Here is a 25,915-nt window from a genome sequence, read left to right on the forward strand (position 1 = left end):
GATCTTTCTGTTTTTACTGTATTTTTGACCACATAAATGCAGTCTTGGTGACTTCTTTCAAAAAACATTAAAAACATCTTTCTGTCCCCCCTGTAGTCAATAATTTTATCCCTTAAAACTCATGTTTGATACATATTTAAAAGTTTTTTCCTTGAAAAAAATTATTCAGGCCTTAAAATAGCTTGAATGTAACTCTACACCCTTGCCTCATTTAGGCTACGTTTACACATACCCCCCCCCCCCCCCCCCCCTCCGTTTTCAATAATAACATCGTGCACACAACCCGCATAAATACGCCGCAAGCGCCATCATAACTATGCCAAACCTATTGGCGGCAGTGTAGGGAGAAGGATAAAGCCATGCAAGCCAATCAGAATCCTCAGAATCGACAAGAAAGAACCTAAAACCCCGTTTCTCCCAGTTGACACAGCAACACATAACCGGCATTTTTCAGAAATCTCCACTTTGGCCGGAGTTTTTAGAAATAATTGTTTTCTGTGATAAAAACGGGGTTTTCGTGTAAATGAGAGGCCAAACCGCAGGGGAATGTCTGCGTTTTCCCTTCGTGTAAACGGGGCCTTAGAATACGCGGTTCTATGAATATGCAAATGAGCCCCGCCTCCATTCACTCACACCAGCTCAGAGATCCACACGTTGACGTGATTGGTTACAAGGTAGTTTGTGACATCAGAGACACCAGCGATTTCAAACCGCATTTTTTGAGACGGTCTTTGGTTCACTGCAATGGTGTTGTTGATTGATGAATTTGCACATGGTTTATCTAAAAGCATATTAAAAACACCACACATATAAACAACATTAAAAATGTGATTTTTACCACAGAGGGACTTTAAAAATCAAATAAAACGACTAGAGAACCCAAATTATTAATCATACACATTATAAAACCACACAACACGGTCAGCATTCACGTTTTAGTCAGCTTTAATGCATTTTTAGTCTTTAGTGCCATTTCTTCCAAATCTATAAGACACAATCACTGTTCAATCACAATATTAACATTATTAGAAAGACACACAATCAATATAGATATAAAATGTCCAAAAGTCAAAGGAGTGATTTCTACAGATTCTGTCAATCAATACCCTTTCAATCCACAAAGACAAATTCATCTAATTATGTAAAAAGCTTCTTGTCAATGTAAACATAAATATGGTTGCAGCTTTTTTTTTTTTTACTTAATTTGATGAATTGTGCAAGAATCAACTCAAACCCAGGGCGGATGAGTGCTACAATGGCTTTATCTGGCTTGAGTTTTATAGTTGCATCATCCATGCGGTGACCACAGACAGATAATGTCTGATGATAAGTCCAAAATATGGGATAGAAAATATACCTGAATTTCCATTCAAATCCCCACAATGGGCATATATGTAGTTTTTTTTTCTAGAAAGACTGCTGTGCAGCACACAAATGTATCTAAACTTTGTATATAGTTCAGTTTTAGGACTGAACTATAAACTATATGTTCACGTAGTGTGAAAATTCAAAGGCAGGGAACCAAAATTGACATGCATCCACTTCACACCATTTTAAAAGCTTATCTTTGTGATCTGGGTCAGTACGACTTAATTCTTAATTCATTAATTCTGAAAAAAATTGATGTAATACTTTGAAATAAAACATTACAGGGGTGTTCAGAATAGAGCGAACAGAGATTCAGCAGTTTGATGCCATTCCTGATGTCAAGTGCGACATGCCTCTGTATCGTCTGATCCTTTTTAATATTTTTTTTTATCATGATAAGAATTACTGAAAGACAGTGTGAAATATGCAGATAATTCAGTGATATGTCTAAAAACATGTCGCCTCACTATGCATTATTTTGTATTAGCAGAAAAGCGGTTTAGTTTACAAGAGGCACGCAAACACTGTTATGGCAATGAAAAGTCTCCATACTTGGCTCATTACAACACTTATAGCTTCTCTTACGAGAGTAGACAATCACTTTTACATTTTTTCTTTAGCTCTGAATGAGTTAACACACTTTTGATTGACCTATTTTTGTAACACAATCCCTAAAAAACTCGATCCATAGCAAAAGCAAAAAAAAAAAACGGACATATCTAGAGAGCAAAAGAAAAGAATTCAAATCAAGTCACGGAGAAAAGAAAACCGAGCCGACAAAAATCCAGTGAGAATAAACAGTAACAGTGTTTCGAATCAAAGCGAAGGCTCTTTAGTGCTGACATGGATTAAAACGAGAGCAAGCGGCAGTAACAGGATGTTCAAACGGGAATAAAAAAACATCAAAAGTGTCGCTGTCTTCATATGCATGACAACATCAGAGCAGTTTAAACCTCGTCTGATAAAGACATTAAAGATGTCGGCCGATCACAGACACGGCAACCTGCTGTCGAGTTTTTGGAAGAGGGAGAGAGATAAAAAGAGTGCTTCTAGCGTCCCAGATGGCATATCCGTGACGTCCCTTTAAAGATCGATGACAGGTAACCTTTGTAGTCAGCGAAGCCGTGCCACCTTGCAAAATTTGGCATTATGCTAATGAAGGCAATTTAGTTTGGTTTGGCCCTCCAGAGACTTGTACGTGTACGACTACAGTCGAGCGACGACGGGCTTCTGGGTAGGAATTTTACCTCCTGTGTGACAGAGGAAAAGACAAGTAAACAAGTTAAGATGAGCGGAGCTGTAAAATCGAACTGAGAAGCAGGAAGTCATGGCAGTACGGCACAGCAACACAACAAGAAGTGGGCCACAGTGTGAAATGAGGAACACAAACCAATTCTGTGACCGAAAATGTTAAACTTTACTTCTTAACTCTTTCCTCGCTATTGACAGAATTTAGAAATCAGAAATCACGTACGGTCTGAGTGGGAACTACATGTGAATTTGGACTTACTTCACGACGGATAAAAAAAGTATGTTCTATTTAGTATGAATATGAGTAGAGGGACGGTCTAAATCCAGCATGTTGTTACTCTCATGTGACCTACCAGCCACATGCTTTACTTCCATTCATATAAATCCTCTCTAAAAAGAAAGCCTCTCGATTTACTATAATTCACTTAATCTATAATAGCTTTCTAATTATTTAATTTGTAAATACATGCGTGCATTGACTGGTTTCCATTTGACCTATTATATATTTAATTGCTGTTGTATTTAAATGTATTGCCATATCAGATTCACATGCTATTCTATATAAACAACATAATAAATACAAACATTTAATAAAGTTCAATTTTGTGAAAAAAAGACTAAACTTTTTTTTAATATACATGACATCTCTGACATCAAAGATTCTTTAATTGTATTTGTGGTACAAATTGTAAGTTTTCCTGGGTCCATCTTATTAAAAAAGTACGTCACTTTAACTGTTATACATTTATTTTCTTTCAAATATTTTAAATAAATCTTATGATGTTTCTGGTTCCTGGCTGACTGTTTAAAATCATGTTTTATTTCTAAACAAAAACAAGTGTAATCTCTAAACTGTAACGCAGTTCTTAAAACACCAGTAGATTAACTTTTAGTAAATTGTTTCTAAAAATATTTTGGAAATTCGCATTCATGGGTATAAATTGAGTCTTGTGTGTGCCATTTCGGTCTGAAATATAGTTTTCATTTATACCAAACTAAATGCTGTAAAATGTTCTTCGCTCCAGCCCAACAATTGAATCCACGTAAATCTTACTCAATAAAACACCGGTGTTGTGCAATAATGGGGCCGATATACTGGGACTTTGTTCAAAATAGAAAAATCCTAGTATACTGCACTGTTCGGCCTGAATATTGCTATTACTATTATTTTAATTATTTTAGTATTATTCATATATTATTATAATGTACATTAATATTTTTTTTTTTATATTTTCAGTTTTCATTTTAATTTGAGTTCTTGAGATGTGCTATTAACATTTTTATTCGTTTTTCTATTTACCTTTAATTTATTTTTAAATGGTAGATTAAGTCATTTTAGTCCTTCAACTTAAACTGGGCAACATTTCAAATTTTTAAAAAGGTTTTTATCTAACAATTATATTTTATTTTATTGTAGCTCATATTTTAATTACTAAAAACATTTTTTACTACGTAGTTTTAGGTTTAGTTAATACAAACAACATGACGGTTAGAGATGCGCGGATGGGCTATTATTTCATCCGCAACCGCATCACAAAACTCATCATCTGTCCGCCATCCACCCGCACCAACGTTTTTGACCAATTTTCCCGCCCGCCATCCGCTGATACAAGGCGCTGCTGATGACAGCCGCGAGACTAGAAACCGCCCGCCACCCGCCCGAATTTAATTAAAATATTTTTTTTCGTCACGTCATCCGCCTGATCCGCGGTTTATCTGCGGAGTCCGCGGCTATAACCGCCAACCGCGCATCTCTAATGACGGTACAATAAGAAAGTATTCCACAATAAACATTTCAAACATTAGTATGCTACATTTGTTGTCAAATTACTTCATGACATTGATGTTTAAGTGCTGTACACTTCTCAAAAATATAAAATAACCTTTTCTTATTATTTTTTATTTGGTGTAAAAAAAATATATATTTATCAGTGTGATAAAATTACACATAAATAAGTCAAGAAAGAGATTTAAAAAGTCACTACTGAATTTACTTCCCATCCATTCATCACACTGGATGTCGAGCACATTGCATTATGGGATAATGCATTAGTATGCATACTTGTTATTGCCAAACGTAGCACTGTACATGATCCACGTATCCCATGCAACTTACAATGCACAGTATACTGTACATACTAAACACTGCAGAAATATTTCGATTATTATGTTAGAATGTGAATGTTCAAACATTGCCAAACTTGAACACAAGCTATTTTGGTGACATCACTCTTACCCAGCGTATCCTCCAGTGAGTTCACTGCAATCTTGTTCACCTTCAACATCACCTGATCTCCTCTGTGAGAGACAGTTCGGCTCAGTTAAACAATCATAACATTTCAAAAGCCCATAACATATCTAATGAAATAAAGACTACTAGGGCTGGGCATTGAGACAAATTTCACAATTCAATTCAATTTTGATACATTTGGATATGTATCAGGTACACATGTCAAATTTTCCTCAAAGAAGAAAAAAATCTCTCAACTAATGCTGTAAACTATACAGGGAACCCTGTCAGTAGGTACATTAATGTAATATTACAGGTTAAAATTAACAACTGATTTATATACAAACATTTAGGCTGCATATAAGGCAGTTTTAATAGTAATAAAGTTACAATAATAACTTTTTAGTAACAAAATGATATTTAAAAAATTTAAACAGTGGTTTTCATGATCGATTTTTTCAAACTTATTAAATATTGAAAGACATTAAGAAAAAAATCGTATGAATTTGTAAAATAGTGCATGTACTTCGCAAAATGCTCCTCTCAGGAGTTCATTTTTCTAGCTAACTATCGAGCTATAGACACGACAACGATGTACCTATGCAATTTTTCATGTACAGACGACATCGTCACCCAAAAAAAAAAAAAAAAAACGGTATTGTATACAGTTTTATGCATGCCTTATGATAGAATTTTTTGATACTCTAACCTTATCGGTAGGTAGATATATAACCTTAACCTTATGTTTCATGTCAAAATGATCTTTGTATAATTTCCGACACATTGGAATCATAATGTGCATTGTATGATAGTTATATTAATCAGAGAATAAAGGGACACACATTTTCCAGCTCACTCCAATCATGCAAATGAGTCAGCTTCCAAACAAAGAAATGTTTCCCGCTTGAAATTACACCCTTTTCATTGGTCAAGCCAACTCAAGAGGCGTGACCTCTGCAGAAGTTAAAAGCCCACTATCACTATCTTCACACAGCGCGTTGATCCCGGGAAATTGCCGAGAAATTGCCAGAACACCTTCTATGTGAACGCAAACATGAGACCCGACTCATTTTTGATGCCGGGTTGGGGACCTAGTAACATTGCCGGGATCAGTCCCGGAACGCGCGCTGTGTGAACAAAAGCCGTAATCAATGCCGTGTCTTAATGATGGCGCTGAAGCCAGGATCGTTCGCCAGCGAGAAACAGTACCTAATGCACTAGTTTATGATAAAATCAGAGAAAAAAAATGCATAAGCGTGGTTTCTCGAGAGAAATCGCAGCTCATACGCAAACTATGGATGCTGCTGAGACATTGCATGTCACATCGATTTCACGTGTCTTTTACGCGATTTTAACGGGTTTGTGTGTGAACGCACTCTCTAATTCTGGAAAATCACTGGCAGTGTGAATGAACCAAAGTCAAACGAAGCCGGGTCAAATCCCAGATCACCTTAACCGTGTATTTTCCGGAATATCTGTGTGAAAGGGAAATCTCTTAAGTGACCCTGCCTATTCTTTGATTCGTTCTTGTGGGAAAAGAGTGGAGACATGCAGTCAAGTCTATTAAACCATCAAGGCTTTCACCCCAGACTACATCTGGACACTTGTTAAACGGCTAAGGCATTGCAATTATATTGTATATTTGATTAACTAAACATAGGTTAAGTAATCGATATCGGTTCATCAAAATTAAAATCAATTAAAATCGAGAAATCAATATATTTTCACCCAGCCCTAAAAACGATAAAACTAGTTTGACTTACACTTTGACCTTCCGCACAGCTTTGAGCCTCAAGAGAGCTGCTAGAGTGTTTTTCTGCAGGTCTGAGGATAAAGCTTCATAACACTTCAGACGCCCTGTTGACAAACACAGAGAAAACAGAAGATTTCACATCTACAAAATCTAATCACAAGCTTACACAGCACAGAACTGCATAATCAGATCACCTGCGATGGATGTCAATACCAAGTGTGAACAGGACCTGATATGTAAACAGCCAAAACACTGTCATCCTGTGTTACCTGCTAAGATGAGCTTCAGTGCAAAGTTCCTCACAGCGGGAACAAACTCCTTCTCCGTCAGGTTCTCATTAGTCTCCTCACACAGATAGCGACACACCACCTGCACAAAGACACACACAAACTTAATATGACCTGCAAAAGCAATTTCTGAACACAAGATTGGTGTTGTGTGTAAAAAAACCCTTAAGAAATAAGCAAAATTATTCAGGACCAACTAGTTAACTATTCCCACTGACAACTCGCTAGCTATTTCCTTCCACCTATTTTTATGCACATTTTGGGATACTTTATAAAAAAAGCTGGATGGAAACGTCGAGATGTGCATAAATTATTAAAAATGCGCATAAAAAAAAATTTATTCGCACAATTGACCTGGATCATTTTTTTAACTGAGAAAAAGATGTGTGAATAAACTATAATGGAAACACATTTACCGTATAAATCTCTCAAAGTGCAACAATAAACTTTGCCTCGACAGAGGATGCGATTGGAGAACTGGACTAGCCAGTGGACCACCTTCATTGGGTCAGGCATTTTAGAATGACCAAACCAACATTTGAGCAATTGTGCAAAATCTGTCATCAATATGCTTTGGTATAATGACCTCCCAGAACCATCTCACATGATTGCATTATCAAGCATCAGGCATCCGCCACCGAACGCTGAACGTGGCAGCGTTTATTGCATTTCGTCTGCGCGCTGTGAGGCGCATGTAGTTTATGAGGAGGCCCTATGAGGGTTTTAAATTTTTCTGAATTATGTTTATTTATTTATTTCTGGACTCCAGATTAATGGTTAAATTAAATTGTATTAATCCAAAAGCATATTGATAGCGGCTCCCTGATGTCCGCAAATTAGTTCAAATCTCCCGAAATCTAGAGCTCGTGAGCTCCAAACCGCATAGCGCGCGCACGACAGAGAGGAAGAGTCCTTGCGTGTGTGTGCAAATGTGCGCGCGTGTGCCTCACGAAGTGCATTTTTTTATGAGAATGCACATTTTGTGTTTCTGTTTACATTTCCTTTATAACTTGAATGTATAGGATGAAAGAAATATACTTTCTATTACAGTTACATGCACTTTAGAGGTGTTAATAAAGCACCTGTTTGTTACAGTTGTGGTTTGTATACAACACATGTAGCCTACAATATTGTACAGTTTGTTCTGCTAAATAAACCATGACAGGAAACATCCTGTGGTCAATTTATTCTGAAACATTGGTACTACTGCACACATTATTTAAAAATATACTCAGGTACTTAATTAATTGTGTATTTAATTATTGAATTGATATCGAAAGTTTAATAAATCAATATCGAATCGAAATCGAAACGAATCGAAGCCTCAAGAATGGAAATCGAATCGAATTGTGAAATTCCTAGCAATACCCAGCCCTATAGGAAATACATCTTATTTTTAATGAAAATCAAACCCTTACATTATTTGCCAAACAAATTGTTGAACAGCAAAGGTTTACTGTTAAAATGAAAACATGGAAGAAAATTTATGATTTTTCTGTAAAGTATTAAAAAAGTATTGTATTGTATTGTATTATGTAAAGTATTAGTATAAAAAAGTAAAGTATTAATATTATTATTACTACTACAATAAGACTATATTCTTCTGTACAATAGTTATTATATTTCTGTCACAATTTCTTCAAGTTAAACCTGACTTTTATTTTGACGGTTTGCCGAAATGAACTTAAAGGGGCACTCGGCAACTCTAGCTATTTCTTCGCTGATTTTCACTTTTGTTGTCGCATGTTTTCTCAACGAGCTCCCCCTACAGCTGTGAGGCGTATATTTCACAACAATGTCATAAAAAAAACTCACTTGCGGCACCCTTCTCCCCCTTTCTACCGCTGCTCATGTGCATTTGTTATTATCGGAGCCGGCCAACTTTATCGTGTGGAGTATGTCTACCGAGGTGGGTAATACATCATACACATCGAGGGCTGCATGTGTGTTTATGTCGAATTGCTGTAAAGCAGTTTGTGTTTCTCACTCGTTCACGCTTCTCACGAGACTTCCTATTTCCAACTTACCCGGACGTTAGTCCCCATGTTGCAAGGTTGGTTTTCCGCCTAGGAATGCTGGGGGGAGCGGGGAAAGTCACTATTCTCACCAGAACAGGTTATTAAACCATCCAAATGATTTCTAAACGGTTTTATTAAGTTGAAATAGTTGCCGAATGCCCCTTTAAAGTTTCTGTGTCTATGATATTAAATGGTAAAATGCTCATGAAGTGACTCTCTGAGCAGCTCTGGAGGTGAAGTTCACGTGTTCATGTCCTCATATAGTAGTGAGGGGGCAGAGACTGAAAACCCCGTGAGCGGCACAAGTGGTTCAGAATGTGTGTAGTGAAAGCGTGTCTGCACCATTCATTCACACAGAGACACGCAGAATCTTTTTGTGGCTTAATATTCAGACATTAGTCCATATCGCAATTTGATTTAAGTGTACTGACCTACACTGACCTGATTTATTCATCCAAGATTCAACAAATTTCGTGACATTCCGCGTTATACATCAAATTTAATTGTTATTACAGAATTCCGTGATTCCGTCCGTGTTTTCCACATCGCGGAAATCATAGGGCCCTGCATAATGTAGGAAAAAAGAGCAACATTGGCTTCCTCGATTGCAGCAACTTACATTTCCATCACAGATATTTTGCACAATTTCCCAGGAAGTGATGATTTTGTTCTCTTGAACATATGGGATGGAAACGGTGCTTTATCCGCGTGTGTTTTAAGCAATATTCCAATTTTGCAAATATGAATGGAAACATATCACCAGACTATAATGCATGCTACTATTCAAAAGTTTGAAGTCAATAAGATTTTTAATGTTTTTGAAAGAAGTCTCTTAAGCTCAGACCAAGGCTACATTCATTTGATTAAAAAATACAACAAAAGCAGTTATATTGTGAAATATTATTACAAATTTAAAAGAACTGTTTTGTATTTTAATATGTAACTTCCTTTTGTTCAATTTAATTCACCTTTGCTGAATTTTTTTAATTTTTTTTACTGACCCCAAGACTTTAAATGGTAGTGTACACTTGTGTGTAAGGTGTCACCTGGTATCCTTGCAGGAAGGGGTCCAGAGCTGCACACAGGAAAGCGAGGGTGCTGTGACCGCTCGCTGACATCACAATCTCATGCTCCAATACCTGCAACACTCCACGCTTTATGAGCAAATAACACGCTTCCTCAAAGTCCTACAAAACACACACACACACATAAATACAATAATATGTCTTAGAAACACTTTTCGAACTACACTATAGGCTAGGTGAGCCGTACATAATTTGATTTGGTGTTACATCAGAGAGCCACGTTTTGGTTTGCAAAGGATTCTTAACGTTTAAACTCAAATTTTCAGCTTGTGAATGTGCCCTAACCTGAACCGAGTCCCCAGGGCAAAGAATAAATTCATTGGAGAACATGTTCCTCAGGAAGCTGAAACAGTTGTAGATGTCATCTAGAACAGAAATTATTCTATGATTGGCAACAATAATCCAGAGTAAAACAAGAAAAACATGTATGAAAATGATTTCTCTCACACCTTTTTTACTGGAGTTTGCGCTTTGCATGGCCACTGCTAACAGAGCCGGTCTCAGAAACACGTGGAGGATCTGGTTCCTGTAGGAGGCACAAGAGAGCACAACGACGGCTCGGTGAAACACGGCTTCCTCTGGTGTGGTCTCGACCCCCAGCGCCTCCGTGACGCTCAGCTGGACGTGTCCCGCGGACACAGTCAACAGGTGTGTGTGCAGAGCTAAACTACAGCTGACGACTTCACTGCAGGACGTGTGATCTACAGAGAGACAGAGAGATCATATTATTATTAAATTAAGGTCAAGTAAGCTGCCATAAAGCTATTGTATTTCTCTGCGATGAATTATTCATTGAGGGCATTTCCTTTATCTAAGCAGATTTTGCATATCCTGGAGATACGCATGATCATTTTTGGCCATTCTGAGAAAATCTGAAGAATATGATATATGATAATCGGATACAATTTCAGACAGCTAAACTTTCAAATTTAGAGATCTTTATTCAATGATACAAATAGTTTGCCTGTATGTAATTAAATATTTGAAATTATTTCATTTAGGACTTTTGGTTAACAATCAGAGAGAACATTTATTCAATGCAATTTGTATATACTGTACTGTTGTTGATTGTTAATTCATGTTTGTTTATAATGCAATAACTAATGTTTGTTTATAACATGTATGAATTTCTTTGTTCTATTGAACACAAATTAAGATATTTTGAAGAATGTTGGTGACTAAACAGTTGTGGGGCACCACTAACTTCCATAATATGGGGGAAAAAAATACTATGGAAGTCAATGTTGCCCCACAACTGTTTAGTCACCAAATTTTGTGTTCAACAGAACAAAGAAATTCATACATGTTTGGAAAAAACTTGAGAGTGAGTACATGATGACAGACTTTTCATTTTTGGGTGAACTATCCCTTTAAGGACCGTATTTTAACAATCTAAGCCCATGGTCTAAAGTGCACAGCACAAGTGCACTTAGGGCGTGTCCGAATCCACTTTTGCTATTTTAACGACAGAAAAATGTTCGGCGCATTAGTGCAGTCTATTTCAGTTGCCTCAAAATAGCAACGCGCAAACAATGCGCCTGAACACGCAAGAACACACACATCGTTTTCAGACCATAGGCGCACAAATGGGCGCAAATGCATTTGCGATTTAAACAACGTGGCGCAGGACGTGAAAATGATAACTGCGTCAGGTTGAAACTAGTAAGACACACCTGTGTCGCGCCTGGCGCTGCATTGCACCGGGTGTATGATAGGGCCCTAAGAGTCTCAGACTCAAAACTCTGATTATCTTTCAAACATGCCATGAACCTCTCACACTAGCTTTGGCAAATCCAGTGATTAGTTCTTCCTTACAAAGAAAGTGGTCAGCCTGAGGTTTTGACTAGGTGTTTCTCTTACCAGGCCAGTCCAAGAACGCTCCAAACGCCAGTGCCAGGTGCCTAAGCCAGTCGGTGTTCTCCGTGAGAGAGGAGAGGTCCAGGCCATCAGAGTTCTGCAGCAGTAGTGTGGCAATGAGAACCCAGGGCTTTAGAACCATGTTCTCCTCCTGTATGCGGACCAGACGGAACGCAGCGTCGTTCAGAAACTCATGATTGTCTGTGCTGGGTTTCTGAGGAATGTACCTGGTTGAAAAAAAAAGGTTCAACATGATATTTCACTTTGTACAGAGAAGGTTGCTTCAAATAAACACATGCTGTGGCTGAACTTTGAGTGTAGAAAATAAAAGTAATACATTGGCAATTAATTAGATACATATTAATCTGCTACACATGAACATAATATTGGATGTAAATGTATAAATATAGTCATACACTACCATTCAAAAGTTTGGGGTCAGTTAGATTTTTAGATTTTAGAGAAGTCTCTTTTGAGATGTAAGATAAGTGTCTACAGTGAAATTATAGATGTAATAACAGACATTCATTAGCTGTAATTACATGCAGATTTTTTTTTAAAATAGAAAAAAATTTAAGTAAACAATAAGTGCATTGTATAAAATGGTTAATTTAAATGTTTGTACATACATCGTAGTTAAAGACACCTAATATAAAGTGAGACCCAAACTCTATTTTTTTTATTAACATCATGTGACATTATTAAAGAAGGATCAGTAAATTCTGCATTCCATGGTATAATGTAAGCAAATCACGCTGTGTGGCTGCTAGCATGCTTTGTGTGAATAATGTTGACCTTTAGTGAAAAACTGTGGCCGATTGCAGGTGTCATACCGTGGCAGCATATTGTATTGAGAGCGGTCTATTTTTCCCTCTGCCAGACTGCGCAAAGATACAGGATGACCAAAGTACACATGCATACTGCCATAGTCCTCGCTCAAGACCCGTCGGGCCTTCAACAGACCCTGAGAAAAATGGATGTCAACAAAAACAGAACAATTAAAACTCTGAGATCTGTCTTTCCAATAAATTTCGGGATGTTCCAAAAATATATATTTTCCAGTAAAAAACAAGCATATATATATATATATATATATATATATATATATATATATATATACAAACATTGAGTGAGAATTTATGCCTGAAACAAGTGGTGAGAAAAAAAAACTTTATTCAACACATTCTACAAAAGACTTATCTTTTTGCTGAAATATATATATATATATATATATATATATATATATATATATATATATAGATTTAAATATATAGATATATAAATATATATAAAACAATTCTTATATATATATATTTTAGAGTATATACATATATATATATATATATATATATATATATATATATATATAGATAGATAGATATTTTGGAGTATGTATATATATATATATATATATATATGTATATTATATATATATATATATATAGACACACACACACACACACACACCCTTACACTTGGACACTATATGAAAAATATTAAAATTATGTATTCTTTCTAGGTACATACTTAAAATGTTTACAAACCATTCAAAAGTTTGAAATCAGTAAGTTTTTTTAAATGAATTAATACTCTGAATTAATATATTTAATCAAGTATGCATTACATTGATCAAAAGACTGACAATGTTGTTGTTTTTTTTACTTTCCATTCATTGACGAATCGAAAACAAAATGTGTCAAGTTTTCCACAAAAAAATTAAGCAGCACAATCGTTTTCAACATAATAATAAGAAATGTTTCTTTAGCAGAAAATCAGGATATTAGTATTATTTCTGAAGGATCATGTGACACTGAAGATGGAATAATGCTGAAGATTCATATTTGATCACAGGAATAAATTACATTTTAAAATATATTAAAATTGTTTATGTTAAATTGTAACAATATTTCACAAAATCAGTGTTTTTACTGTATTTATCACTTTTTATCAAATAAATGCAGGCTTGGTGAACATAAAAGATTTCTTTCAAAATCATTAAAAAGTCTTAACCGATCCCAAACTTTTGAACAATGGTGTGTGTGTGTGTGTGTTGTTGTTGAATGTTTTTTGCTTGTTTTATTGTCCAAATTACATTTATTTTATTTTTTGGTTGTTGTTGTTGTTTTTTTTTACTGGAAAACAATACACCGGTTAAGAGAATATTTCTTGCTGCATATATTTTGTTCATATGCAGTATGTCTGATAAAAAATAATGATGGAATGCGTAGAAGAAGGCCGCGCGTACCGAGGTTGACTCTTTGGGCTTCGGGACGCCAAGCAGCTCACGTGCGTACAGAGATTCTTCCAGAATTCTCTCGTAGCTGATGCTGACAGGAACCAGGTTCACGTCGAATAGCTCTCCTTTAAAAAAAGGCTCCATCACAATATTCAACAACCCTGAGGGAGAAGAAGAAATGAAAGAGTGTGGGAGATGAAGCTGACACAAAACGGTGTTCAAAGAGGTGGACCATTTTGTTTCTCTCATTCATCTAAATTTGCTTTTGCTCGGTTTGATTGATGAGCTGCCACCGTTGGGCTCTCCAGGTTTCAAGCTGTCGTTTTGAACCTTTGTCTCATAAATTAGTCAGGGGCGCCATTTCATTCTTGGACTATTATTCAATTGAGAAAATACTGTGAAATTTAATTTAGCTGGCATCTCACTTTCTGTGACCAAGCAATACAGACCAAAAAAAAAATTTTCCTGTCACCTTGAATTTATTTGTGCAGCAATAAAAAAAAGTGCAGAAAAGTGGGGAAAAGCCTTGACGCTGCACAATACATGCAGAAGTCAGCAAAGAGCTTTTATCAAAATGAAACACAAAAAAAATGTCACAGCAGCACAGCCTGTTTTTGAAATTGTATAAAATGTTACAAATCGACAGTCGATGTATAATTACCCGTCTTTGGTGTAAGAGATTTGCATGTCCTGCTTCTAGTTCCTTCCAAGAAGAACTCTATTGGGGCATAACCATTCTGAATAAACAACATATAACAGGTTAATACTTTTCAAAAATTTATATTTTCAACTGTCAAAAATGGAAGTATATACATTAAAGGGTTATTTCACACAAGACTCCCATAATTTACTCACTCTCAAGCCATCCTAGGTGTATATGACTTTCTTCTTTCAGCCAAACACAATCAGAGTTATATTAAAAAATATCCTGGCTCTTTCAAGCTTTAGTGGGAGTGAATAGAGCCTGAGATTTTGAAGCCCGGAAAAAAGCATTCATCCATCATAAAAGTAATCCATACGACTCCAGGGGTCTTCTGAAGTGCAGTTTAGGGTCAGAGGTCACTCTTCCGCCAGAACTAGACTTGCGTATGGCCGTTACCGGAAGCCAATGATTATAGTTTATAAAATTATGACTATGGATATTTTTCTTACAAAAACCCATGGCTTCGCTTCAGAAGGCCTTTATAAACTTTATTAAGTCGTATGGATTACTTTTATGATGGATGGATTCGCTTTTTTGGATTTCTAAACCTGAGGCTGTATTCACTCTCATTATAAAGCTTGGAAGAGCCAGGTTGTTTTGTAATATAACCTTGATTGTGTTTGGCTGAAAGAAGAAACTCATATACACCTAGGATTGTACCAGGAGTAAATTATGGGATCATTTACATTTTTGGGTGATCTAACCCTTTAAGTAGTCAGTTCCAAACCTACTTACAGAATCAACCTTTTTGAACTGCCTCTTGATCAAGAGCAGTGTGAATAGTAGGGCTGTGCGATTAATGAAAATTCAGTTTCGATTTCGGCTTACAATGATTATAAAAATATGATACAATGAACCAGATAAAATGATGCAACGCGACTTTAATAAAATGGGACGTGCTTGATATTAAAAAGTTATTAGAAGAGCGAAAGGAACTTGCAATGTCCCTCAAGCAGCTTTCTGTGCGCGCGCTCAGAAACGGAGTGGAACACGGACAAGCTTAGTGAACTTTGAGCATTCGTTCTTAAAGAGACAGCGGCCTAATATTCCTGCTGCAGTCTAATGTCAATCAAACAACAAAAGACAAAAAAAAAATCACTCACTGCTCTTGACTGAATAACTTTTGTAGCTTTAATAAGAACCAAAGCAAGTTGAAGTAGTGAAGTAGTGAAGACAAGACTATGCTGTGTTTTATTTTACATTTTATTATTCAATTTCTGTACCAGGCTGTTAGCTGAATACACTTAGACTTGCATAAAAAACTTTTCTCTATTGCATTTGTAACTTGCTTTATTAATTTTATTGTAATACTGACTGTTTAATTATTTTCAATAATTTTTTGAGGACTTTTTTACTTGCATTAGTTAGCAATCTGCTTTGGTATTGCAATTGGAATCGAGACTTGTAAAATTCCACTGTTATCTAAAATGTACATTTCCAGCATATATACACTTGATATATATTGCTATTATTAAATAAATTACTCATATAAGGTTTTTGACATATGACCCACTCATAATCGTGTTAAATAATCTTGATTACAATATTGACCAAAATAATCATGATTATGATTTTTGCCATAATCGAGCAGGCCTAACTAAAAGCCTTAAATCCACTATAATATGAATCCTGTATTTAATCAAGGCCACAGTCTAACTCCCTGATTTGCTCATTTGTTCCGCTGTTTGGATGAAGTGTCTTACCCTGAGCATGGTCTTCACATACTCAGAAAACACAGCCCAGTAAAGTTTATCTCCTCCAAACGACCGACGGATGAAAAACGCTCCCGACATGCGCAGCATCTCACCAATAAACTTCATGCTCATAAAATCTGCAGGAAACATCATGACATTAGTAAACACTACATGTAACGAATATATTGTAATATGAAATCAACAGTTTTAATCATTTTACTGTAAAAACCATGTCGGATGAAAACATTAAATAACTTTTTATAGAAGAATGCAAACAGCATATTTCAGGTTTCTTTTTTTTTGTAAATTATTTTTAATTATATTTTTATTCATTATAAGTAATATTAAAGAAAAAAATTCTGTTTGCATTCTTAAAAAGAAAATCTGTGAAATCATGTTAGAATTTTATTTAAATGTTCATTTAACATAGTGTTTACAGTACTCCAGAGTACTACAAAAATACCATGATTTTACCATAGTATATATATATGTATATATATATTTATAAAAACCTAAGCTGCCACAGTTAAGGGCTTGTATTCAGATTATGAATCTGAGCCACGGCTGCAAAAATGACTAGAGATGACTATAGAGATCAAGTAAAGCAAATTCAAAGATAATACTGTTTTCTCCAGAGCGGCTGTATATATAAACTAACTAAGTTGATAACTTTTTTACAACAAAAATGAACCATCACTGAACTTACTTAAGATAGACTATGACTATTTTCTTCTAGATCTGCTGTACAGCAGAAACAAACCTTGTTGCATTATGCCCACCTTAGGCCTTGTCTGTGAAATCAGGGGAAACCATCTTTGTATTGTGTTGGTTCACTGCTTGGTGGACAGTTAACAAAATAATTGAGCCACCTGGATCTAGGTTGTGCTCTCTGTTGGATTGTACACTGATTTTAATTAAACAAGTCTGGAAAATCATTAAGTTTGTCAAAGGGGCGGAGTCTCTTTAATTTCCTGCTCTAGAAAAGGCACAGCAGAAGCCCAACACGTATTCTGGAGGTTTCAGAGATTTTCAGCAATGGAACTGGTGGTTTTCAGTCTTTCTGGATTATTGCTGCTTACAGCAATTGACTTGTGTTTAGCACAGTGGTCAGGATTTCAACAAGGCCAGGATCCAGTAAGATTTCAGCAGCAACAGCCACCAGTTTTAGTGTCTCAGCAAGCTCTCCAAGGCCCACAGGTATCAGCATCTTTTAGGCCTCGAAGGCCTGCAATGAACTCTGTTGAGGCTGATCCATGGAAGCTTCAGGAGCCTGGAAATACTCAGTCTAAACAACTAATGCAGGGTCCCGTTGTGCCTTTGACGTGGCGTTTTCCAATAATGCCAGAAGAACCTCAAAAGCCAGATGTGCCTTTTGAGCTGCGTGTACCTATAGCTACTGAGAGTATTGCAGCACAATGTGGGGAGAACTTTGTGCATGTGGAGGTTAAGGAGGACTTATTTGGTACTGGACAGCTGGTGAATCCTTCATTCCTCACTTTAGGAGGCTGTGCAGCTGTTGGGGTGGATCCAGAAGCTCAAGTCCTTATCTTTGAATATGAACTCCAGACATGTGGCAGCTCTCTGACGGTAAGTGGTTGCTAATGGGTCAACCCTAGAAGCTGTAAAAGCCAGGTCTGTCCAGTAACCTGCTACTTGTGCTGCTTTCAGATGACTAATGATGAGCTTATTTACACCTTCACCCTCCTCTACACTCCTGAGGCTTTAGTAGGAACTCCCATTGTAAGGGCTGATGCAGCAGCTGTTGGGATTGAGTGTCACTATTCAAGGTTAAAAAAAAAACTTGTCAAAGCAATTTTGCCGAAGGTTACATTCTTCTTAGTCTTGTTTTACTGCTTCCACTAGGTTGCAAAATGTAAGCAGCAATGCGCTGATGCCCAGCTGGGTTCCTTTTGCTGCTACAAAAGTTGGAGAGGAAGTTCTGGTGTTTTCCTTGAAGCTCATGACTGGTAATATGCAATGTTAGACTTCTAGAAGTGGCTAGGAAGTGTTGCCAACATGAGTTTCATTTTCAGATGACTGGATGTTTGAGAGGCCATCCAATCAGTACTTCCTAGGGCAGTTCCTGAACCTCGAAGCTTCTGTGAAGCAGTACAACCATGTCCCTCTGCGTATCTTTGTTGGAGACTGTGTGGCTACTGCAGTCCCTGATCTGAACTCTTCTCCAAGATATTCCTTTATTGAGAACTATGGGTTAGTAGGGATTCTCTCCTTAAACTTGTTTGAAAATGGTGCCTAAAGTATTAATCCACACCCCCCTCTCTTCAGGTGCCTGGTTGATGGAAAGCTCACAGGCTCCACTTCCAAATTCATGCGCAGGGTTCAGAATGACAAGCTGCAGTTTCAGTTGGAGGCTTTCAGGTTCCTGCAAGCTGATAGTGGCTTGGTATGCATTTTGGGCTATAGATCTGTGGGTGAGTTCTCTTACTGGTCAAGGGTAACTGTGTCCTCTTCTGTAGGTGTACATCACATGTGCTCTAAAGGCTGTCATGGCCTCAACCCCGACAAGTCCACAGAACAAGGCTTGCTCCTTCAACAATGGGTATTGCATTCCACTTGAGACCTCTAATGATTTGAGTTGTAAAACATGGGTAACCAGTTTTCTTTCCTGTCTATAGATGGACTTCTGTAGATGACAATGACCAGGTGTGCATGTGCTGTGACTCCACATGTGGTCCCAGCAGAAAAGGACGAGCTCTACCTGATTCAGGTAACGTATGACGTCTTGGTATTGCTCTTGCAGAAGGACTTTCAACTTCTCATCCAGTCTTCGTCTTTTTCAGGCCTGGTATCAGAAGGGAAAGCAACCATTGGCCCCATTGTGATTGCTAATTAATGTATTGTGAATGGTGAGAAATGCCAAATAAAAGTCTTTATATATTAGTGAATTTACTTGTCTCTTTTGTATTGTAAAGGCATTTTGGACCACCAGAAAATTGCTTTATTATAGTAAATTTTTCCAAGACTTCAGTGTGCCAAGTGCAGGAATGCAAACATTTCACTGACTAGGAACTGCTGTGCTAGGAACTTGCAGTTGTAAGCATACTTTAAGTCAAACGCCTGCATGCCCTACCTAAAGTATGTTTGGGAAAGAGGCCCAACCTGTGCACAGCACTTGGGACAGAAGATGTAATCAGTGGTTGATTTATGCACAAGTGATGCCTTCTGTGCAGAAAATGAATTCAAGTGAAAAGGTTCAGTGTATGTTACTCTGTTGTTTAAGCCAAACCTATAGACTGCAGTTTCAATTTAGTGTCTGTAGATAAATTGCCAGGTTAAATGACCTAACAGCTGTGCTTTTTGTAATAGCAAGCATGCATGTTGGCTACAGCAACATATGAGGGTTCCCTTACAAAAGTGTGCTATTAGTATACTTAAAGTAGATGAATGCATGCCTTTAGTTTATGTACTTGTCAGACATGACAATTTCAATTGTTTAGATGTTCCAGCTAGCAGTCTTTGTTCAGTTCTAAGGAAACTAAACATCAAATCAACTAGATACTGTTTAGACAAGGTCAAAAAACAAAACTTAAACTGCTGAATCCAAACACTCTTAAGCAAATCAAAAAGGTATGGACTATTTAGGAGGCTGGCATTAAGTTAAAGAACTTTTTGACCAAATCGGGTTAAAAAAAGTCTAAATTTTGGAAAGTGTAAGTCTACTCATATTCATATAAAGGCTAGACTAAATATAGTTTTCAGACTGGTACAATGCAGCAGTGTGACCTTAAACAACTGCAGATACTGTTATATTCAACATGGATTTGGAGGATACAATTGCTTTGTAATTTTGATGATTATCCTGTTCGCACCCACCCATTCCAGCTGCAATCACAGGCAGGGGGAGATCGTACATGTAGAGTAAGTATGACATCATCAGGAAGTCCATGTAACTACGATGGCTGGGCAGAAGAACCACCGGGTGCTCCTGTACAGCCTGCTGCAGCTGGAGAGGGAAAACCATCAAAAACATGATAAATCAACTCTTTACATGGTATATTCATTAAAACAAATGGCAGGACATGATTTTTTTTATGAAATGCTCACCAAGGCTGCCTTTATTAGATCAATTTCATTTATTTGTGTGATTACAAAGAAATCATTCTAATATACTGATTTGCAGCTCAAGAAATATTTTTTATTAATGTTGAAAATTGCATAATATTTTTGTGGAAATTGTGATACAATACCATTCACAATATAATAATAGTTTATTCTTAAAAGATTAATATTTTATTAAAAGATTTATATTTCAAAGAATGCTGTTCTTTTGACCTTTCAATTCTTCAAAGAATCCTGAAAAAAGTACCATGGTTTCCACAAAAATATCAAGCAGCACAATTGTTTTCAACTGTAATAATAATAATAATGAGCATCAAATCAGCATATTATACTGATTTCTGTAGGACCGTGTGACACTGAAGACTTGAGTAATGATGCTGATAATACAGCTTTGATCACAGGAATAAATTATATTTTGAATTATTACATTTTTATATTCAAATATAAAACCGTATTTAAAGGTGTAATAATCTTCTACAATATTACTATTTTTACTGTATTTTTAATCAAATAAATGCAGCCTTGGAAAACATAAGAGACTTCTTCAAAGAAAAAAATTTTCCAAACTTCTTAACTGTGATATTTATATAATACCCTGTGTAGGAAGCCATCAGCTGAACTGGGGCCGTATTCACAAAGAATTTTATTTTACCACAACGCCTTTCAGACCTACTCTTAGTAAGGAAAAATGACAACTAAACTAAGAGTGAGTCTTCGTTGCTATGGATGACGTCAATTCTCATGCACGAGTTTCCTCACAATGATCACGGTGATTGGTTGTTAGATGACAGGGCCATCATGCGGAACATAACACAGACGCAACAAATCATGGAATTACGACATCTAAATATGTCTGTGTCCTACACAAAATAATAATAGTAATGTCATGTTTGTGCAGGCCCCAGTGAAGTGTAATTCTAAAAAGGCAGAGAGAGAGAGAAAAGTGGTGAATTCAATTCAATTCAATTCAATTAAGGCAGCCTAATACCCTAATGAAACCGCCACTTGCCTTATAATGAAAAACGCCACTTGCATTAACACTTGCTTGGTTAATTGACATCCTATTAGTATGAAAGCTTGTTTCCGCCACTGAATAAAAATAAATAAAAATAATTGCGTCTTTTTATCTCACAATTGCGAGATATGAAGTCAGAATTGTGAGAAAGAAAGTCGCAATTGTGAGATAAAAAGTAGCAATTACCTTTTTTATTTTTCATTCTGTGGTGGAAACAAGCTTCCATAGCCTAAAAAGTCTACTTAAAGCAAGGAAATGTTGATCCTATTGAAGTAATGTAATAGTTGAATGACGGTGGATTATGAACTCGTCAAAACGGAAAAGAAAGCCCATCTGGTCGCAGGATCAGTTACTGCTGCTGGCCCAGTTGGTGCTGAAAAAAAATAATAAAAAAAAATAAAAGGGAAATTCGACACTGGGATATCAAGTAAAACTAAGCGTGAGACATGGGAGAAGATTTGTTTGCAGATCAATGCAGCATTCCCGCTTGTGTCGCGGACCCCGGACGACTGCGAGAGGCGGTGGTATGCGCTACAATCCTTTGTGACTAGGTCTTAGTGAGTTAGGAGTCCTCTCGATTTCTTTTAAGCGGTCCCAGACTTACTTTTAGGGCTAAATTGCTTCGTGAATTACTCTTAGTGAAAGAGTTAGGAGTGACATGCCCATTATTTTTAGGAGTTGATCCTAAATTCGCCAGTTAGGAGCTACTTTTAGCCTTAAAATTCTTAGTGAATACGGCCCCTGACCTATAAAGATAATTTTATTCATATGATAAGCACATTTAAACAGACAAATAAGAGATCATCATACTAATGAGAGTGTCATAAGGAATTTAAGCCCCTCTAAATCCCTGTAACCTTTAAGCATTAACGCTGATGATTTCGATTAGAACCTGTTTCAGTAACATTACTGGCCCTAGTAGTCAGCTGACAGTGTATAAGCCAGGTGTTTCAGCAGGAATGTTTCACACATGTATGTTGGGGACAGTAAAGAGTCGCTCACTCTCTGGATGCCCTCCTCATTGACACACACGCTGCGGAAGAGTCTCTTGAAGGCTTTGCTGAGTGCGAAGGCGAAAAAACGTACGGTGCTGAGCTGAAGTCGGTGAGCCATCTCATCCAGAATCAGAGACGCTTCCTCCGTCACACACTCACTACTGTCTCCTGATTCTGATGAAACCTACACACACACAATTCAGGAGCCAATAAAACACCCAGAGATTGATCTGTATTTTTAAACATTGGTTCAACAATACAGATGCAGCTGTAATGAACATGAAACCTAATGACTACTTTACTGTTTTTGTTCCCTGTCATTTTGCTTTACTTGATGTTTGATTCATCGCTAGTTCCCTCATACGTTATACTCTAGGGTTCCCATACCCATTTAGGCACATGGGCACTCCACAAATATACTTCAAAATATATAGATTAAAATGTGTATACGGTGCCATTTGGTCATTTTTGACCAAATATTTGTTTGTTTTTTTGATTCTTTGGAATGGTACGAAACTTGGTAAAGGTTTTGGAACTTGCTGTGTGAGTGTTACTGACAGACTGGGAGGAGAGGTGCACCAATGTGAAAAATAGTGTGTTTTGAACATTCACGCATGAAAAACTATTCAACTAGACCCCAATATCAAAAACCAAGACTTAGTAAAAGGGCACAATAGGTCCTCTTTAAAAGCATAAGTAAGTTATTGCATGAAAATATGGCATTGAGGGAATGGTGGTGCTCTGTACCTGTTTAATGACATACTGCAGGTGGTCCGACTGCAGAACTATGTTTTTCAACATGCTGGCTTTGCAGGACACTAGTCCTTTATAAAGTGAGGGAGTGTAACATTTCAGTGCGTATCTCAGATCACTAGAACGCCGCCTCTCCTCCAGGACGTCTTCAAAATCATCCCGCTTCTTCAGCATCCGCTGCCTAGACTGTATGGAGACAGAAAACATGTTTGTTTATTAAGTGAAAAGATGATGGTGATCATTTATATAACAAGTTTAATGGCTTTTTGTATTTTATTTATTTTAAAAACTGAAGAATAAAATTACAAGGACTGATATTCTTGTAGCCCCCTTTGGCACACACTCCCTTAAAGGGGGACCAGAGAGTGTGTGCCAATTACAGGGGTATCACACTTCTCAGCATCCCTGGTAGAGTCTACTCCAAGGTGCTGGAAAGGAGGGTTCGGCCAATAGTCGAACCTCAGATTGAAGAGGAACAATGCGGTTTTTGTCCTGGCCGTGGAACAATGGACCAGCTCTTTACTCTCACAAGGATCCTGGAGTGGGCTTGGGAGTATGCCCAACCAGTCTACATGTGTTTTGTAGATCTGGAGAAGGCGTAAGACCGGGTCCCCCGGAAGATACTGTGGGAGGTGCTGTGGGAGTATGGGGTGAGGGGATCCCTTCTCAGGGCTATCTAATCCCTGTACATCCAAAGTCAGAGCTGTGTCCGAGTACTCAGCAGTAAGTCTGATGTGGTCATGATGGCATCATCGGTCCGTGACCTTCAGCTCTCACTGGATTGGTTCGCAGCAGAGTATGAAGCGGTTGGGATGAGGATTAGCACCTCTAAATCTGAGGCCATGGTTCTCAGCAGGAAACTGGTGGAGTGCCAACTCCAGGTAGGGAATGAGTCCTCCTTACCCCAAGTGAAGGAGTTCAAGTACCTCGGGGTCTTGTTCACGAGTGAGGGGAGACTGGAGCAGGAGATTGGCCGGAGAATCGTAGCAGCGGGGGCGGTATTGCACTCACTTTAAAGCACCGTTGTGACGAAAAGAGAGCTGAGCCGTAAGGCAAAGCACTCGATCTACCGGTCAATTTTCGTTCCTACCCTCACCTATGGTCATGACCGAAAGAACGAGATCGCAGTTACAAGCTGCCTAAATGGGTTTCCTCAGGCGGGTGGCTGGTGTCTGCCTTAGAGATAGGGTGAGAAGCCATCCACGAGGAGCTCAGAGTAGGGCCGCTGCTCCTTTGCGTCGAAAGGAGCCAGTTGAGGTGGTTTGGGCATTTGGTAAGGATGCCTCCTGGACGCCTCCCTAGGGAGGTGTTCCAGGCACGTCAAGCTGGGAGGAGACCTAGGGGACAAGGAGTAGGTGGAGAGATTATATCTCCACACTGTTCTGGGAACACCTCGGGATCCCCCAGACAGAGCTGGTTAATTTGGCTCGGGAAAGAGAAGTTTGGGGTCCCCTGCTGGGATCGATGGATATTCTTGTATTCTCATGTTCTTATAAAACCTTTTGATTTTGCTTTCAATTAATTCATATATGTTTGGTCAAATTAACTGTAAACTAAAATAACTAAATAAAAACTGCACATATTAATTATTTTTCAGAATGCCCAGAGTGTGCAGATCTGTAATCTGTTCAGAACTGTTTAGAATTTGTCTACAATTTAACATTTTCTTGTGGTAAAGGGCTATCATTTTAAAAACCAATGACTTATGTGTACTGGACGTACTTTAAGTATCCTTTAAGGAAAACATTGCAGGAAGCCTTATGATAAGATCACACTGCAAGTGTTGCAAGCATGTCAAAAAGCATGCAAAGAAAGAAATTCTGTAATACACTTACCGAATACAGTGTTCTAGACGCCATTTCCACTCAGTATCTGTCAAAGCATGAGTGTAGTAGATCAAATGAGTTCTGTGTGAGAAAGTTTGTATCAAGGTTGATCGCTCGTATCACAGAAATACTTGATTCCTGCCATAGACAGAAGAGCAAACAGCTGGAATGACAAGCGAATGAAACAACAGTTACCGGGTGGGCGGGGTTTCGGCGGAACGGCTGACAGATTGGGAGTGGGATTGGTCAAAATAATAATTTCATTTATATTATTATTATATATTTTGCTGCTCTAAGCTATTTGTTTAATGCCATTCGTGAGATTTCCCTATTACGCCACAGACTTTACTAAGGTGGCCTAAAAACACCTCTGTGTAAACAGAGCAAAAAAGAAACAAAAACTGATTTGCTAAACTACCAGATTCAGCCAATCAGGAACGACTTCTACCTGTCAATCATTTTGTGAGTTTGAGTTTGCTGGATTACAGTTAAATGATCAGTTTTTGGAGGGAAAGCTTTTTAGAGATTTGGTAAATAAATACGGCTGAAATTTGCTAAATGGATGAAATATCTTATAACACCTGTAACATTTCGCAGGATATATAATGGTATGATAGCACGTGGTAGCGTTTACTTTTCCTAGCGCTATCTGGATCGGCCAATCACTGACGTTTGTGATTACTACATTGCTGTTTTCATTTCATCTCTTTATTTAAACAATCTGTACGAATTTTTATTACAGGAAGCAATGTTTTTAAATTAAT

The 25,915-nt window shown here is 37.4% G+C and overlaps 2 protein-coding genes across 2 annotated transcripts; one reads left to right on the forward strand and one right to left on the reverse strand.

Annotated features, from left to right (window-relative positions):
• Positions 1 to 927: 927 nt before the first annotated feature.
• Positions 928 to 25,626, reverse strand: gnpat (glyceronephosphate O-acyltransferase). Its single transcript, XM_077220536.1, has 16 exons — positions 25,161 to 25,626; positions 23,320 to 23,511; positions 22,580 to 22,756; positions 20,317 to 20,446; positions 16,492 to 16,619; positions 14,747 to 14,822; positions 14,095 to 14,246; positions 12,683 to 12,813; positions 11,853 to 12,076; positions 10,442 to 10,693; positions 10,278 to 10,357; positions 9,954 to 10,094; positions 6,872 to 6,971; positions 6,613 to 6,706; positions 4,856 to 4,917; positions 928 to 2,618 (listed from the first exon to the last, which is right to left on the reverse strand). The coding sequence occupies exons 1-16, from the start codon at positions 25,182 to 25,184 to the stop codon at positions 2,575 to 2,577; spliced, it is 2,007 nt and encodes a 668-aa protein (XP_077076651.1). The 5' UTR covers positions 25,185 to 25,626; the 3' UTR covers positions 928 to 2,574.
• Positions 17,480 to 19,388, forward strand: LOC143729336 (zona pellucida sperm-binding protein 3-like). The gene is made up of 8 exons (XM_077220537.1): positions 17,480 to 18,069; positions 18,151 to 18,269; positions 18,346 to 18,449; positions 18,516 to 18,693; positions 18,769 to 18,886; positions 18,960 to 19,042; positions 19,119 to 19,210; positions 19,284 to 19,388. The coding sequence occupies exons 1-8, from the start codon at positions 17,518 to 17,520 to the stop codon at positions 19,334 to 19,336; spliced, it is 1,299 nt and encodes a 432-aa protein (XP_077076652.1). The 5' UTR covers positions 17,480 to 17,517; the 3' UTR covers positions 19,337 to 19,388.
• Positions 25,627 to 25,915: the final 289 nt, after the last annotated feature.

Source organism: Siphateles boraxobius, unplaced genomic scaffold (genome assembly GCF_051911475.1).
Source record: "Siphateles boraxobius isolate OS27281-9 unplaced genomic scaffold, OSU_SipBor_1 8, whole genome shotgun sequence".
Lineage (NCBI taxonomy): Eukaryota > Metazoa > Chordata > Actinopteri > Cypriniformes > Leuciscidae > Siphateles > Siphateles boraxobius.

Bases quoted from the DNA above. Each gene is read 5' to 3' on its own strand.
- LOC143729336 (XM_077220537.1), top strand. From the start codon at position 17,518: ATGGAACTGGTGGTTTTCAGTCTTTCTGGATTATTGCTGCTTACAGCA. The intron at 18,450-18,515 runs GTAATATGCAAT...TTTCATTTTCAG, and splicing joins TTCCTTGAAGCTCATGACTG to ATGACTGGATGTTTGAGAGG. The intron at 19,043-19,118 runs GTATTGCATTCC...TCCTGTCTATAG, and splicing joins GCTTGCTCCTTCAACAATGG to ATGGACTTCTGTAGATGACA.
- gnpat (XM_077220536.1), bottom strand. From the start codon at position 25,184: ATGGCGTCTAGAACACTGTATTCG. The intron at 22,757-23,319 runs GTACAGAGCACC...GTGTGTGTGTAG, and splicing joins TGCAGTATGTCATTAAACAG to GTTTCATCAGAATCAGGAGA. The intron at 16,620-20,316 runs GTGGGTGCGAAC...TGTTTCCTGCAG, and splicing joins TGTGATTGCAGCTGGAATGG to ATTTTATGAGCATGAAGTTT.